This window comes from Cynara cardunculus (genome assembly GCF_001531365.2).
Source record: "Cynara cardunculus var. scolymus isolate 2C chromosome LG 8, CcrdV1, whole genome shotgun sequence".
Taxonomy (NCBI): domain Eukaryota; kingdom Viridiplantae; phylum Streptophyta; class Magnoliopsida; order Asterales; family Asteraceae; genus Cynara; species Cynara cardunculus.
Genome location: NC_037535.1, coordinates 25,165,409 through 25,176,698, shown reverse-complemented (window position 1 = coordinate 25,176,698; position 11,290 = coordinate 25,165,409). Strand labels below are relative to the sequence as shown.

Genomic DNA, 11,290 nt, shown 5'->3' with positions numbered 1-11,290 from the left:
GAGGTCTAATTAAGTTTAGTTTTCTAGGATTTGTTATGCAATTAGAATTGATTTCTTGAATTGATTTGGTGTTCTTTTGGATTTTATGTTATTCATATGTGAATTGTGTTTTCATTTTGGGGGTTATCCAAGGTAGAAATCTGTTATTCATATGTGAATTATACTCCCGTTTTGGTGTCATCGAAGGTAGAAATTTGTTATTCATAACCTGGGAAAGGTATTTATTGACTCCATAACATATAATGGTTTTAATTGTAAATGTCATGCTTAATATTGACTATTGATTGTAATAGTGAAATGCTACGTATAGATTTTTCGACATATAAGGGTGTAAATTAGTCGTAACGAGTTACTCAAGTTCGAGCTTAATAATTATCGACCCCGAGTTGATCTCGAAGACCCGCCTAACTTAATGAGTCGAGTTGCATAACACCAGCTGTTAAACTCGACTTGTTCGAAAGCTCGATTAAACTTCGCGAGTCGAGTTGAAACAAACGGAACCATTCGAGCATATACTCTTTCAAGTCAAACATATTTATATAATCAACAGATAAAAAGGTAATCGAGTAGATAAATGAATTAATCGATCTCGTATTCGAGCTCATGCTCATAAACGAGCATCGAGCTCCAACATTAACAAAATATTCGAGCTCGAGTTCCAACTTGATTTTGAAAAAGTTAATCGAACTCAAGTTGAATTCGAGTCCGATATTTATTTTTTAAGCCGAGATCAAATAACCCACTACTCAACTCGAGTGAGGGGCTCTTTGGCAGTTGCTGAATGGTTTGGTGCAGAATGGTTAAGAGGGTCAGAATGATTAAGTGCTGAATTAAATAATGTTGTTTGGTAACTGTTCTCTGAATGACAACAAATTACCATATTAACCCTGGTTTAGTACTGAATGAATTGGAAGTCCGAAACCCCAAAATGGGTTCAAGTTTTTCTAGAGAAAAATTGTAACACAGAACATGGAATTAATCATCAAACACCCTACTTGATTTCAATTGCAATCCATAACATCAAATCCTTCATCAAGAGCCTAAAACAAACCCTAAATGACGAACACCCAGATCGAGAAATCAATCATATAACAAAACACAGATGAATTTAGACTTCAAGGAAACAAAGAGGGAACAAATCCAAAAATCACATTGAAGCAAACTGGAAGCCTGGTTTGGTCGTCGTCGGAGTTGAAGCCTGGTTTGGTCGTCGTCGGAGTTGAAGCCTGGTTTGGTCGTCGTCGGAGTTGAAGCCTGGTTTGGTCGTCGTCGGAGTTGAAGCCTGGTTTGGTCGTTGTCGCCGCTCAGGCCTTCCGCCTCTGCCATCCCTCTCCGTCGCCAGCCTTCTGCCTCTGCCTTCCCTCCGTCGCCAGTCTTCCGCCTCTGCCTTCCCTCTGTCGCCAGCTTCGATCGACTGTTCCGGTGACCCACAAGAAGGGGGAAAGGAACGACGGCCACTATGAACCCTCGATTTTATTCTTGGAGGAAAGGAACGACGGCCCCGATTAAAGAGGATGGGCTGTGTAGCGATCGGGAATGGAAGGGGGAAGAAGAATGGAAGCGATCAGGGGGATGCGTGAGAAGAGGGCAAAGATGGAAAAAAACAGCCCCTGAATGGTTGAGTGGAGTAATACCCTCAAAATGGTTAAGAGCCATATGTAACCGTTAAGAGGTTTTTTTTTTTTTTGCCAAACGGTCATAACCTCTGACCGATTAAGAGGCTCCCTCTTAATGTCACCATTAAGAGGCTCCCTCTTAATGTCACCATTAAGAGGGAAACAAACAGCCCCTGAGCCTATTTACAACAACAAAAAAACTTAAAAATCTCCATTTTACAGGCGAATTTGTTTAAAGAGATTGATTTTTTTGGGGGAAAATTGCAAGAAAAAATAACGTCTTTAACTTAATTCATATTTTCGGTAACATACTTTTATAACTATCATTTTGATATCTAAGATGTAAAGTTTTAAACATTTAAGTATCGGAATAGTTGGTTGAAGCATTAACCGGTTACCATGCTGATGTGAGAAGTAATATAGTATCCAACTCAATATTAGTTGTTATTCAACTCAAATTCATCCTATCAATCACCACATCAACATGATAACTGGTTAATATTTCAACCGGTTACCAAAAAACTTAAATATTTAAAATTTTACGTATAAAGTACAAAAATGAAAGGTTTAAAACCGCTTTACTTTTTCATGTAATTTTTTTTTTTTTTAATTTCTCAAAAAAGTTCTAGAAGATTTCATTAAAACGGAGCTTCCAAAGCGTGAGGTGAGCCTGAAGTCACCCTTATCTTCTTAAACCCTAAAATTTCTTATCTCAAACTCTCACACCTAACTGTGTTTGCTCTCCTTCTCTCTCGTTACTATTTCTGGTAAGTCGTTCGATTTCTAATCTATGGATTTCAAGTAATTGCGTATCATCATTCAAGGTTTTTTCACCTGCTTAGAAATCCAATTTAGTCATATGTTTATAATTATGTATTTAGGTTTCTTGTTTGTGAAGCTCAATTTTCGATGGATTTAAGCTCTGTATGTAGCTATTTTAACGGTTTGGGTTGAATTTGGTTCTCCATTTGTGCATCTTCGTGTGTTTTCTGTAGTCAACTTGAAGAAATTGATAAGATTTTAGTGTTTGAAGTTGCATTTTAGTTTGAATGAGCTCTGTGAGTCGATAAGATTTTGGGTTTTTTGTTGTTTGTGGATGAAGATGATGAATGTTCATATGTGAATTTTGGTAAATGTGTTTGAGATATTGAGAAGGATTCAAGTAGCACTGACACATTATTGTAGAGTAGTAACAGATTTTTGTATAGTAATTGCATCAATAATTTGATCTAATGGAAAATTTGAGCTCTAAGTTACAACTGATGTAATTTTGGGTCTTTTTTGTCAACCATAAGCTAGCTTATTTTTAAGCTTATTGAAAAACCCCGTTTGGTTAGCCATTTTTTTGAGCTTATTGAATAACCCCGTCTGGTTTGCCATATTTTTCAGCCTCTTGAAAAACCCCGATTTGTCAGCCATATTTTTTAGCTTATTGAAAAACCTGGTTTGGTTAGCCATATTTTTTAGCGTATTGAAAAACCCTGTTTGGCTAGAAATAAGCTATCATTTCAACAAGCACGAAGGCCTTTTTTCCAATTATGGCGGTTGTATTTTTCCAATTAATTTTTCAACATGTCTTTTTAGATAACTTTACATCGTCATCTAGCTTATGAGTTGGTTTTTACGGAACATGAGTAGCTTATCAACCAACATCTAGCTTTTTAGCTAGTTTGCCAAACATAGCCTTGGTGTTTGTGTTAGAAGGAATATTTTCTCTTTTCAGTAAACAGAGAAGTATTTATTTTTTCTGCATGTTGCGGTGTTTTCTTTCTCTAGTTGCAATACCCATGGGGTTTTGGGTGATTCCGTTTCTCGACTCTTGTACCCACTTATATTGTGTAATGATATCTTCTTACCTTGTGGGTTTTTGTAGCTACTCGATTGAGGATTGTTAGAAGATGGCATCTATCACTCCCTTGTCTTCCGTCGGGTCTTTTGCATCTCCAAGCAGTAAAACGAATAAGACAATGACAAATTCGTTCGAAACTTTGTCTTCATTTTCTTCTGTATCTTCAAGTTCTCTCGGACATGGGAGGCGGAATGTAGTTCTCCAGAAAAGATGTTCTCTCAAGGTTAAGGCAATGGCCAAAGATATCTATCTTAACAAGGATGGGTCTGCGATTAAAAAGCTACAGGTAGCATCAAACTAAGATGTCTTAGCTTTTGGTTATTTTGATGATACTTGTGCTGATATATATGTGTGTACTTGTGTGTAGGCTGGTGTCAATAAGCTTGCAGATTTAGTTGGAGTTACTTTGGGTCCAAAAGGGCGCAATGTAGTGTTAGAGAGCAAGTATGGTTCACCAAAAATTGTGAATGATGGTGTAACCGTTGCAAAAGAGGTACATTAAATGGACCAAGAAATTCATGCAGCCATAAGTCCGTCTTGTTGGTTATAATCAACCCTTCTCGAGATAATTTGGGATTATTTTATAATAATAGATCTTGTAAGGATGTATTTTTGTTTCTACATGATCTGGTTTTTCAAAATTTCTGTTGCCATTCCTTCTCGATCAGAGCTTTTCAAAATGGGTCTAATTGAAATGCATATATATAATACATATTGGGATTCAAGAATTCTTACATTTCCATCAACGTAGGTTGAATTGGAAGATCCCGTTGAGAACATTGGTGCCAAGTTGGTGAGGCAAGCGGCTTCAAAAACAAATGATTTGGCTGGTGATGGGACGACAACATCTGTTGTTCTAGCACAAGGCTTGATAACTGAGGGTGTAAAGGTATGTGGTAGATACTTGTACTAAATGAATATTTTTGGAATCTTGAATCTTGAAAGGTCCATATACTCGTAGTGAACTCATCGAGCTCTTATCCAATAGGTGGTGGCAGCCGGTGCTAACCCGATTCAGATAACAAGGGGAATTGAAAGAACCACTAAAGCCCTTGTTGAAGAGCTTAAGCTAATGTCGAAAGAAGTGAGTTTGGCTTTTGTTGATTAGTTTTAGATTGTTTTCTTGTGTTTGCTTCTGTTTTATGTTTGTTTATTAATCTGTTTGAATGTTGTTGCCGATTTTTGACTCCTTTTCAATTTTTAGCATTGTCTTTATAATTTTCACATTCGTCCTATTTTCTATTTCCATATCTTTCCTGCAAACTTCATCATTCTTTTCACTCCTTGCATAAGCCGAGAGCCTTCACGGAAACAACCGCTCCTTTCTTGGGGGTAGAGGTCAGGTGTACCTACATCCCATCCTCCGTAGACCTCACCCCTGAATCGGACATACTATGTTTCTTTGATTTTGGTTTTTTAGATCGTTCAGACCGCCTGAATTTTTTTTGGTACATCTTTGGTGTCTAAGTTGACAAGATTTTAACCAACTTTACTCTCATTGTATGCAGTGCTTCTTGATGGAACTGTTTTTGGTGATGACGTTTATTTGTTAAACTTCTTCTAAATGGTATGTCGAATTGCAGGTTGAAGACAGTGAGCTGGCAGATGTGGCTGCAGTAAGCGCAGGAAACAATTACGAAATTGGAAATATGATTGCTGAGGCAATGAGTAAGGTGGGGAGGAAAGGTGTAGTGACTCTTGAAGAAGGAAAAAGTGCTGAGAACAGTTTGTATGTTGTGGAAGGCATGCAATTTGATCGTGGTTACCTTTCTCCATATTTTGTTACCGACAGTGAAAAAATGTCCGTTGAGTATGAAAACTGCAAGGTAATAATATTACTCCCTCCATCCCAAAATAAGTGTCTACATTTCTATTTCAGTTTTTCTTACAAAATAAGTGCCCAAAATTAAAACTAAGGGCCTACTTTCCAATTCTACTTTTAATTATGAGATGGAAAAATGCATTACTCCCTCTAATATGAAGAGTATAATTTTCATTTAATTAATTACAAAGTGTAATAATTATGCATTTTTAAAACTGTGTCTTGCCCTTTTCCTTTATGGACATTTCTTTTTGGGACGAAAGGAGTATGTCATATCATTCGTATTACAATTCAAGCATGAGAGCGTTTTTTCATAGTTATGGATTCTGATTCATTTGTTTTATGGGGTGTAGTTGCTTCTGGTTGATAAAAAGATAACAAATGCAAGGGACTTGGTTAGTGTTTTGGAAGATGCTATAAAGGGAGGATACCCGATATTGATTATAGCAGAGGATGTTGAGCAGGAAGCTCTTGCTACTCTAGTGGTAAACAAGCTACGAGGTGCCCTAAAGATTGCCGCACTCAAGGCACCTGGATTTGGTGATCGCAAAAGTCAATATCTTGATGATATTGCTATTCTAACCGGAGGCAAGGATTTCTGTTCTTCTTTATTAGGGCGCATTTGGTATGTAGGACGAGACATAACAAACACTTGCTATCCCATGTTTGGCGTGACATACGACAAAAATGCTTTTTCCTTGTTGGACCAAGGGAGACGGGATAAGAATGACAAATTATTAAACTACCCGTGTCAAAATTAAAACCCTAAAACCTTACACAATTCTTTCACTCACTCTCACTTGCCAGTCCTCTTACGGAGTGCACCTTTAGTGAACATATTATGAATTTATGCCTCAAGTTTTGTCCTGCTCCTTTTTTTAACGTCGTCTTGCATATGATTCAGGAACCGTAATCAGAGATGAGGTCGGCTTAACCCTCGAGAATGCCGGGAGTGAGGTTTTAGGACTTGCCGCAAAGGTGGTGCTGACTAAGGATACAACAACCATTGTCGGCGATGGCAGCACCCAAGAGTTGGTAAATAGACGGGTTGCTCAGATTAGAAACCTCGTTGAGGTACATTTCTACAATGCCCTATATATCCACTTCCATTTGAAGTTCCATTTTCTAATTACTGACGGTTATCTTGGATAATTTTACAGGCTGCTGAACAAGACTACGAAAAAGAAAAACTAAATGAAAGAATTGCCAAACTATCTGGCGGAGTCGCTGTTATTCAAGTGAGTTTTTCAAGATTTCTTGTTCATCATAGATTTTTGTTTTTTCCTTGCCTCATTTTTAAATTGTATTTCAGGTTGGGGCACAAACAGAGACGGAACTTAAAGAAAAGAAACTGAGAGTTGAGGATGCGCTCAATGCAACAAAGGTTAAGCCACAGACTATTTTAAGATTGTAAACGTTTTGTGGTTTATTTTCTTTCTTCGGTTGCATTTAATGCTTTTGATATACGTTCTACAGGCGGCAGTTGAGGAAGGGATTGTAGTGGGGGGAGGATGCACTCTATTGCGCCTTGCTGCAAAGGTCGATGCTATCAAAAGTACCCTTGACAACGATGAACAGAAAGTTGGAGCCGAAATTGTTAGGAGGGCACTTGGCTATCCAATGAAGTTGATAGCAAAGAATGCTGGTGTTAATGGAAGTGTCGTGATTGAGAAGGTATTTTTTTTGGTTGAAAGCTTAATCATTATGTAACAACCTGCCCCAATAGAAATGTAGATCTTTAAAAGCATCTCCAATAGATTCTCTATAATTTCTTTAAAATACATACAGTTAAAATTTCTTAAAAAATTACATTCAACTACAAGATGTTCTCCATTTTAAAGATTTCAACATCAAATATATTATTGAAATATTCTATAATTTTATTACCCTATATACTTTTGATAAAACTTCATATAAAATAATAATATTGGTAGGAGTGAATAATCAAGTTTTATAAAATTCTCTAAACTTGGGAGTTTTTTCGTTTTCTCTATTTTAGAGAATTTTTTTTGGAAGGGTGTTCTAGGCTATGCCTGGACTAATCCGACAAATTGTGATTGTAAGAAATCAACCCTAATAAACTCAGTGGCCACAGTTATCGTGTATGCCACCACATCCCCACAGGACCTCAACCACTACGCCACAACCCTTGTGTTTCTATTTTAGAGAATTTGTTAGAGATGCTCTGAGCAGTTCAAAATTGTGGGCTGCCAATAACTTCTTCCATCATGGTTTTAAGTTGATTTGGAGGTTATTGGGTCGGCCTATTGCTTTAGAAAAATAGATCCTTTGGGTTGAGCGCGTGCATTTGTTGTTTCAGGTCTTATCTAGTGACAATCTCAAATTTGGTTACAATGCTGCAACCGGGACCTATGAGGATCTAATGGCTGCTGGCATTATCGATCCCACAAAGGTAAGTTTTTTAGTTTGCCGCAACCTGAAATATCTTTTGCTTCTTGTGTATAAATTTCCCTTTATTATACTAAATGTTACTCTACTCGTTCCAAGATAAGTGCCTACTTTTTTACTCTAATTTGTCTCTAGAGGGAAGGGGTGGGAAGGGAAGGAAAGGAAAGGAAAAATATGTTCTATATTTATTTTTGGCGAAGGATCGTGTGAGAAGGAGAGTTAAGGTGAGAAGTGTAAGATTGGATCTGGACCCTTGATCACCTTTTAATCTCAAACCTACCCATGAATCGCGCTTGATACAGGGACTGATCCGCTGCATCTCGGTGCATCCAAGGGTGGAGATCGCTTCTCACGCTTCTCACCTTAACTCTTCTTTTCACCGGAACCCAACCCGTTTGTTTTATAGGGGATTGTAATTGCCGGGTAGATGTGTAATGTTATAAAAAATGTAGTTATTATTCTTTCCTCCCACATTTGGGAGGAAAGTTGGCATTATTTTCTTTCGTTTTCCTATCACTCCTAAAAACACGAGATGACGTGAGTTTGTCTTTCCCCCTACTTCCTTCCTTTTCCCTCCCTTTCTTTCTTAAAAAAAGGTCTTGAGAGCACAATGTTAACAATGAGATGGAGAAATTTATTACTCCCTCTATTATTAAGGGTAAATTTGTCATTTAGTTGATGAAAAAGTCTAATAATTACATGATTGGATCGACGCAGGTGGTGAGATGTTGCTTGGAGCATGCATCATCAGTTGCAAAGACCTTCCTTACATCGGATGCTGTGGTTGTTGAGATCAAAGAGCCTGAACCCATGCCCACTGGAAGCCCCATGGATAACTCGGGTTATGGTTACTGAGACTCATGATCATACGCTAGAACCTCAACCTGTGGTAGTAGTTCTTCGCTTTTCTTTTTATTGCCGCAAGAAGTTGGGTAGATGCTGAATCTCCTTTTTAAGACCCTTTTCCCGTTATATCGAGTGGCGGTTAGGTTTGTTAAATTTTGGCGGATATGGTTTCGAAATTGTATTGAAATTGGGAAGCGTATATGAGTCGATTCTTCCGAAATATGATGTTGGTTCAGTCTATGCATTCGTTCTATCTTTTTCGATTGATTAACAATCTCCAACAACTATGTTATTTTAGAAAGGACAAATTGTATACCATGCTGATGTGATGAGTGATAGGATGAAGTTTGGTCGAATATCAAATAATACCGAGTCGAATACCATGTCATTCGCCACATCAGCATGGTAACCGGTTAATGTTTCAACCGGGTACTTAAATATTTAAAATTTTACATCTTAGGTGCCAAAATGGAAGTTTTGAAAGTACATTATCCAAAATAGGAATCAAATTAAAGTACGTTACTTTTTCATACAAAATATAGATTTGAGAAAAAAGTCTGTTCCAACTGCTATGCTGAACTCTCGTCTAAAATAGAGAAAAGAAAGAAGAAATCTCCGAATTTAGAAGAAGAGAGCATATAGTGTACTTGGATATCTCTAATGAAACAAGTGAGTTGCAGGTTGTCTACCGGGTAAGATGTGTTTATCTAGGATAAAAATGGTCTTTATCAGTAATTTTATTGTGTTATTTTGTTGACAGAGAATTTTACCTGGTGAGGGTGTAGACTTTTATCTGGTACGTGTGTACATGGTTTATGTCGGTTAACAACCCTTCAATGCTTATAGACTCCCATCATGTAAGTAGTATTTACCGAGTAAGGACTGTTTACCAAACGTGTACTAGATAAACACTTACCGGCAAGAGTCATCATCATCGCTTATCTTATCTTGTAACATTTTCGACCATTAGAATGGATTATTAGTAAACGTCTTTTACTCTGTAAGCATTTTCCGGTTAAAAACCATCTCCTTTACCTACCGGGTAAGATTCTTATTCTTCATCATTCTCACCAATAAGCGAGGGATATCGGATAGCAGATAAGTGCTTACCCAGTAAGAGTTCAGTAAACGGTCTAAAAAGACATATGTAAAAAAGTCAAAACCACACAAATGTGGTGGAGTTTGGTCTAACACTTGAGGAGATGACCAAATCAAAAGTCAAAGTCTGAAGGGGGTGTGAGTGACCCAACCTCTTATCAAAGTTTAGGTCTATATACAACGACTTTTTGTTGGACTCCAACCAAAATTTTAGTGCAAATTTGTGTTAAAACCTTTGAAAAGTTTGTCCGAATACTTGGTTTTAAGAATAGGGTCGTAAACGAACTGAACGAACATGTATTGTGTTTGTTCGTTTAACTTAACCGAACAAACGACCGAACACGAACGAAAACTTTTGTATTCAAATGTTAACTCTTAATGGAACTTTTACGGATGTGGAACATTTTACATTTAATATTTTTAATTAACTATTTAATAAATAATATAGATAATTACATTTTAAAAAATGTGAAGAATAATAATAATAATAATAATTAAAAATAAAAAAAGTCAATTACCGTTAAAAAGCAGATCGGAATTAGTGGCGCACTTTGTATTTTACTGGTATGGGTTGGCTTAAACTTTGAAAACCATTTTATTTCTATTCGTTTTTAGTGGAAACAAAAACAAGATAAATATTTTAAATACAATTGATGGAGAGGCTAAATATACATTTATCTATTGTTATATATATATATACACACACACATGGTTGGGTTCACGTAAGACAAAATTGTTTTCATAAGACACATGAGACGCAAATTTTATACTTGAAACTTCATAACAAAATATTGTGAAGGTAAAAAAAAGTCAAACCTTCACAATACCTTCACAGCGTTTTGTTGTGAAGTTTCAAGTGTAAAAATGTTATCTCGCGTGTCTCACGAAACAAGCTTGTCTTACATGATCCCAAATATATATATATATATATATATATGTGTGTGTGTGTGTGTGTGTGTTCATATTTTTTTGAAATGCCAACAATATATTACTAGAGAAAAAAAACTTTATTAGTCTTTCAAAAATATCTAAATCATAATAAATGAATTTTAATTATTTTCATAAATATCCTAATTAATTGGTTTGTATGGTTTGTGTATGTGTGTGTATATTATATAACGTTAGGTTCTGATGAGAAGCAAGGTTAAAATGACAAACATAAGAAGGGATTTCCACCATTTTGATGCACATTAGGATGAGATGCATCAGATTAATCCTCGTATCAAATGCGACTCATAAGTGGGTTTAAGATAAAAGGTGATCAAGAGTCCAAATCCCTTATTACTGTAACACCCCCATTCCGAAGGTAGGGAGGTTACTTCAAAACGTAACGGAACGCTATATAAAACCTCCAAAATGTAGTCTCCAATACAAAATAAAATCTTCCAATAACGAAATTAAATATAACTCCAAATAAGATATAAAGGTCTCCAAACAAACTATTTCCAAAATCCTCCAACAACCGAGGAAAATCTAAAAACAACCAAAGAAATCTAATCTAATAGCTAGAAAGGAACAAAATCTAATAAATGAATTAACATAACACTAAACCTCTTGAAATCCTTGGAACCAAGATTCTGATCTACTCTCTTTCACAAAACCTATCCGTCCCTTGTTTACCTGCCGTGAGGAAATTAAAAAAAACACGGC

General features: G+C 36.5%; 1 protein-coding gene across 2 annotated transcripts; it reads left to right on the top strand.

Annotated features, from left to right (window-relative positions):
• The first annotated feature begins 2,296 nt into the window (after positions 1-2,296).
• LOC112516134 (ruBisCO large subunit-binding protein subunit beta, chloroplastic) lies at positions 2,297-8,787 on the top strand. 2 transcript variants are annotated; one of them, XM_025123153.1, is made up of 13 exons: positions 2,297-2,383; positions 3,490-3,751; positions 3,833-3,958; positions 4,217-4,354; positions 4,454-4,549; positions 5,049-5,291; positions 5,641-5,875; positions 6,192-6,361; positions 6,448-6,525; positions 6,600-6,671; positions 6,764-6,961; positions 7,608-7,700; positions 8,414-8,787. In XM_025123153.1, the coding sequence occupies exons 2-13, from the start codon at positions 3,515-3,517 to the stop codon at positions 8,549-8,551; spliced, it is 1,824 nt and encodes a 607-aa protein (XP_024978921.1). In that variant the 5' UTR covers positions 2,297-2,383; positions 3,490-3,514; the 3' UTR covers positions 8,552-8,787. The 2 variants fall into 2 exon arrangements, with proteins under 2 accessions (XP_024978921.1, XP_024978922.1); XM_025123154.1 differs by lacking the exon at positions 2,297-2,383 and having other exon boundaries at positions 2,393-3,751.
• Positions 8,788-11,290: the final 2,503 nt, after the last annotated feature.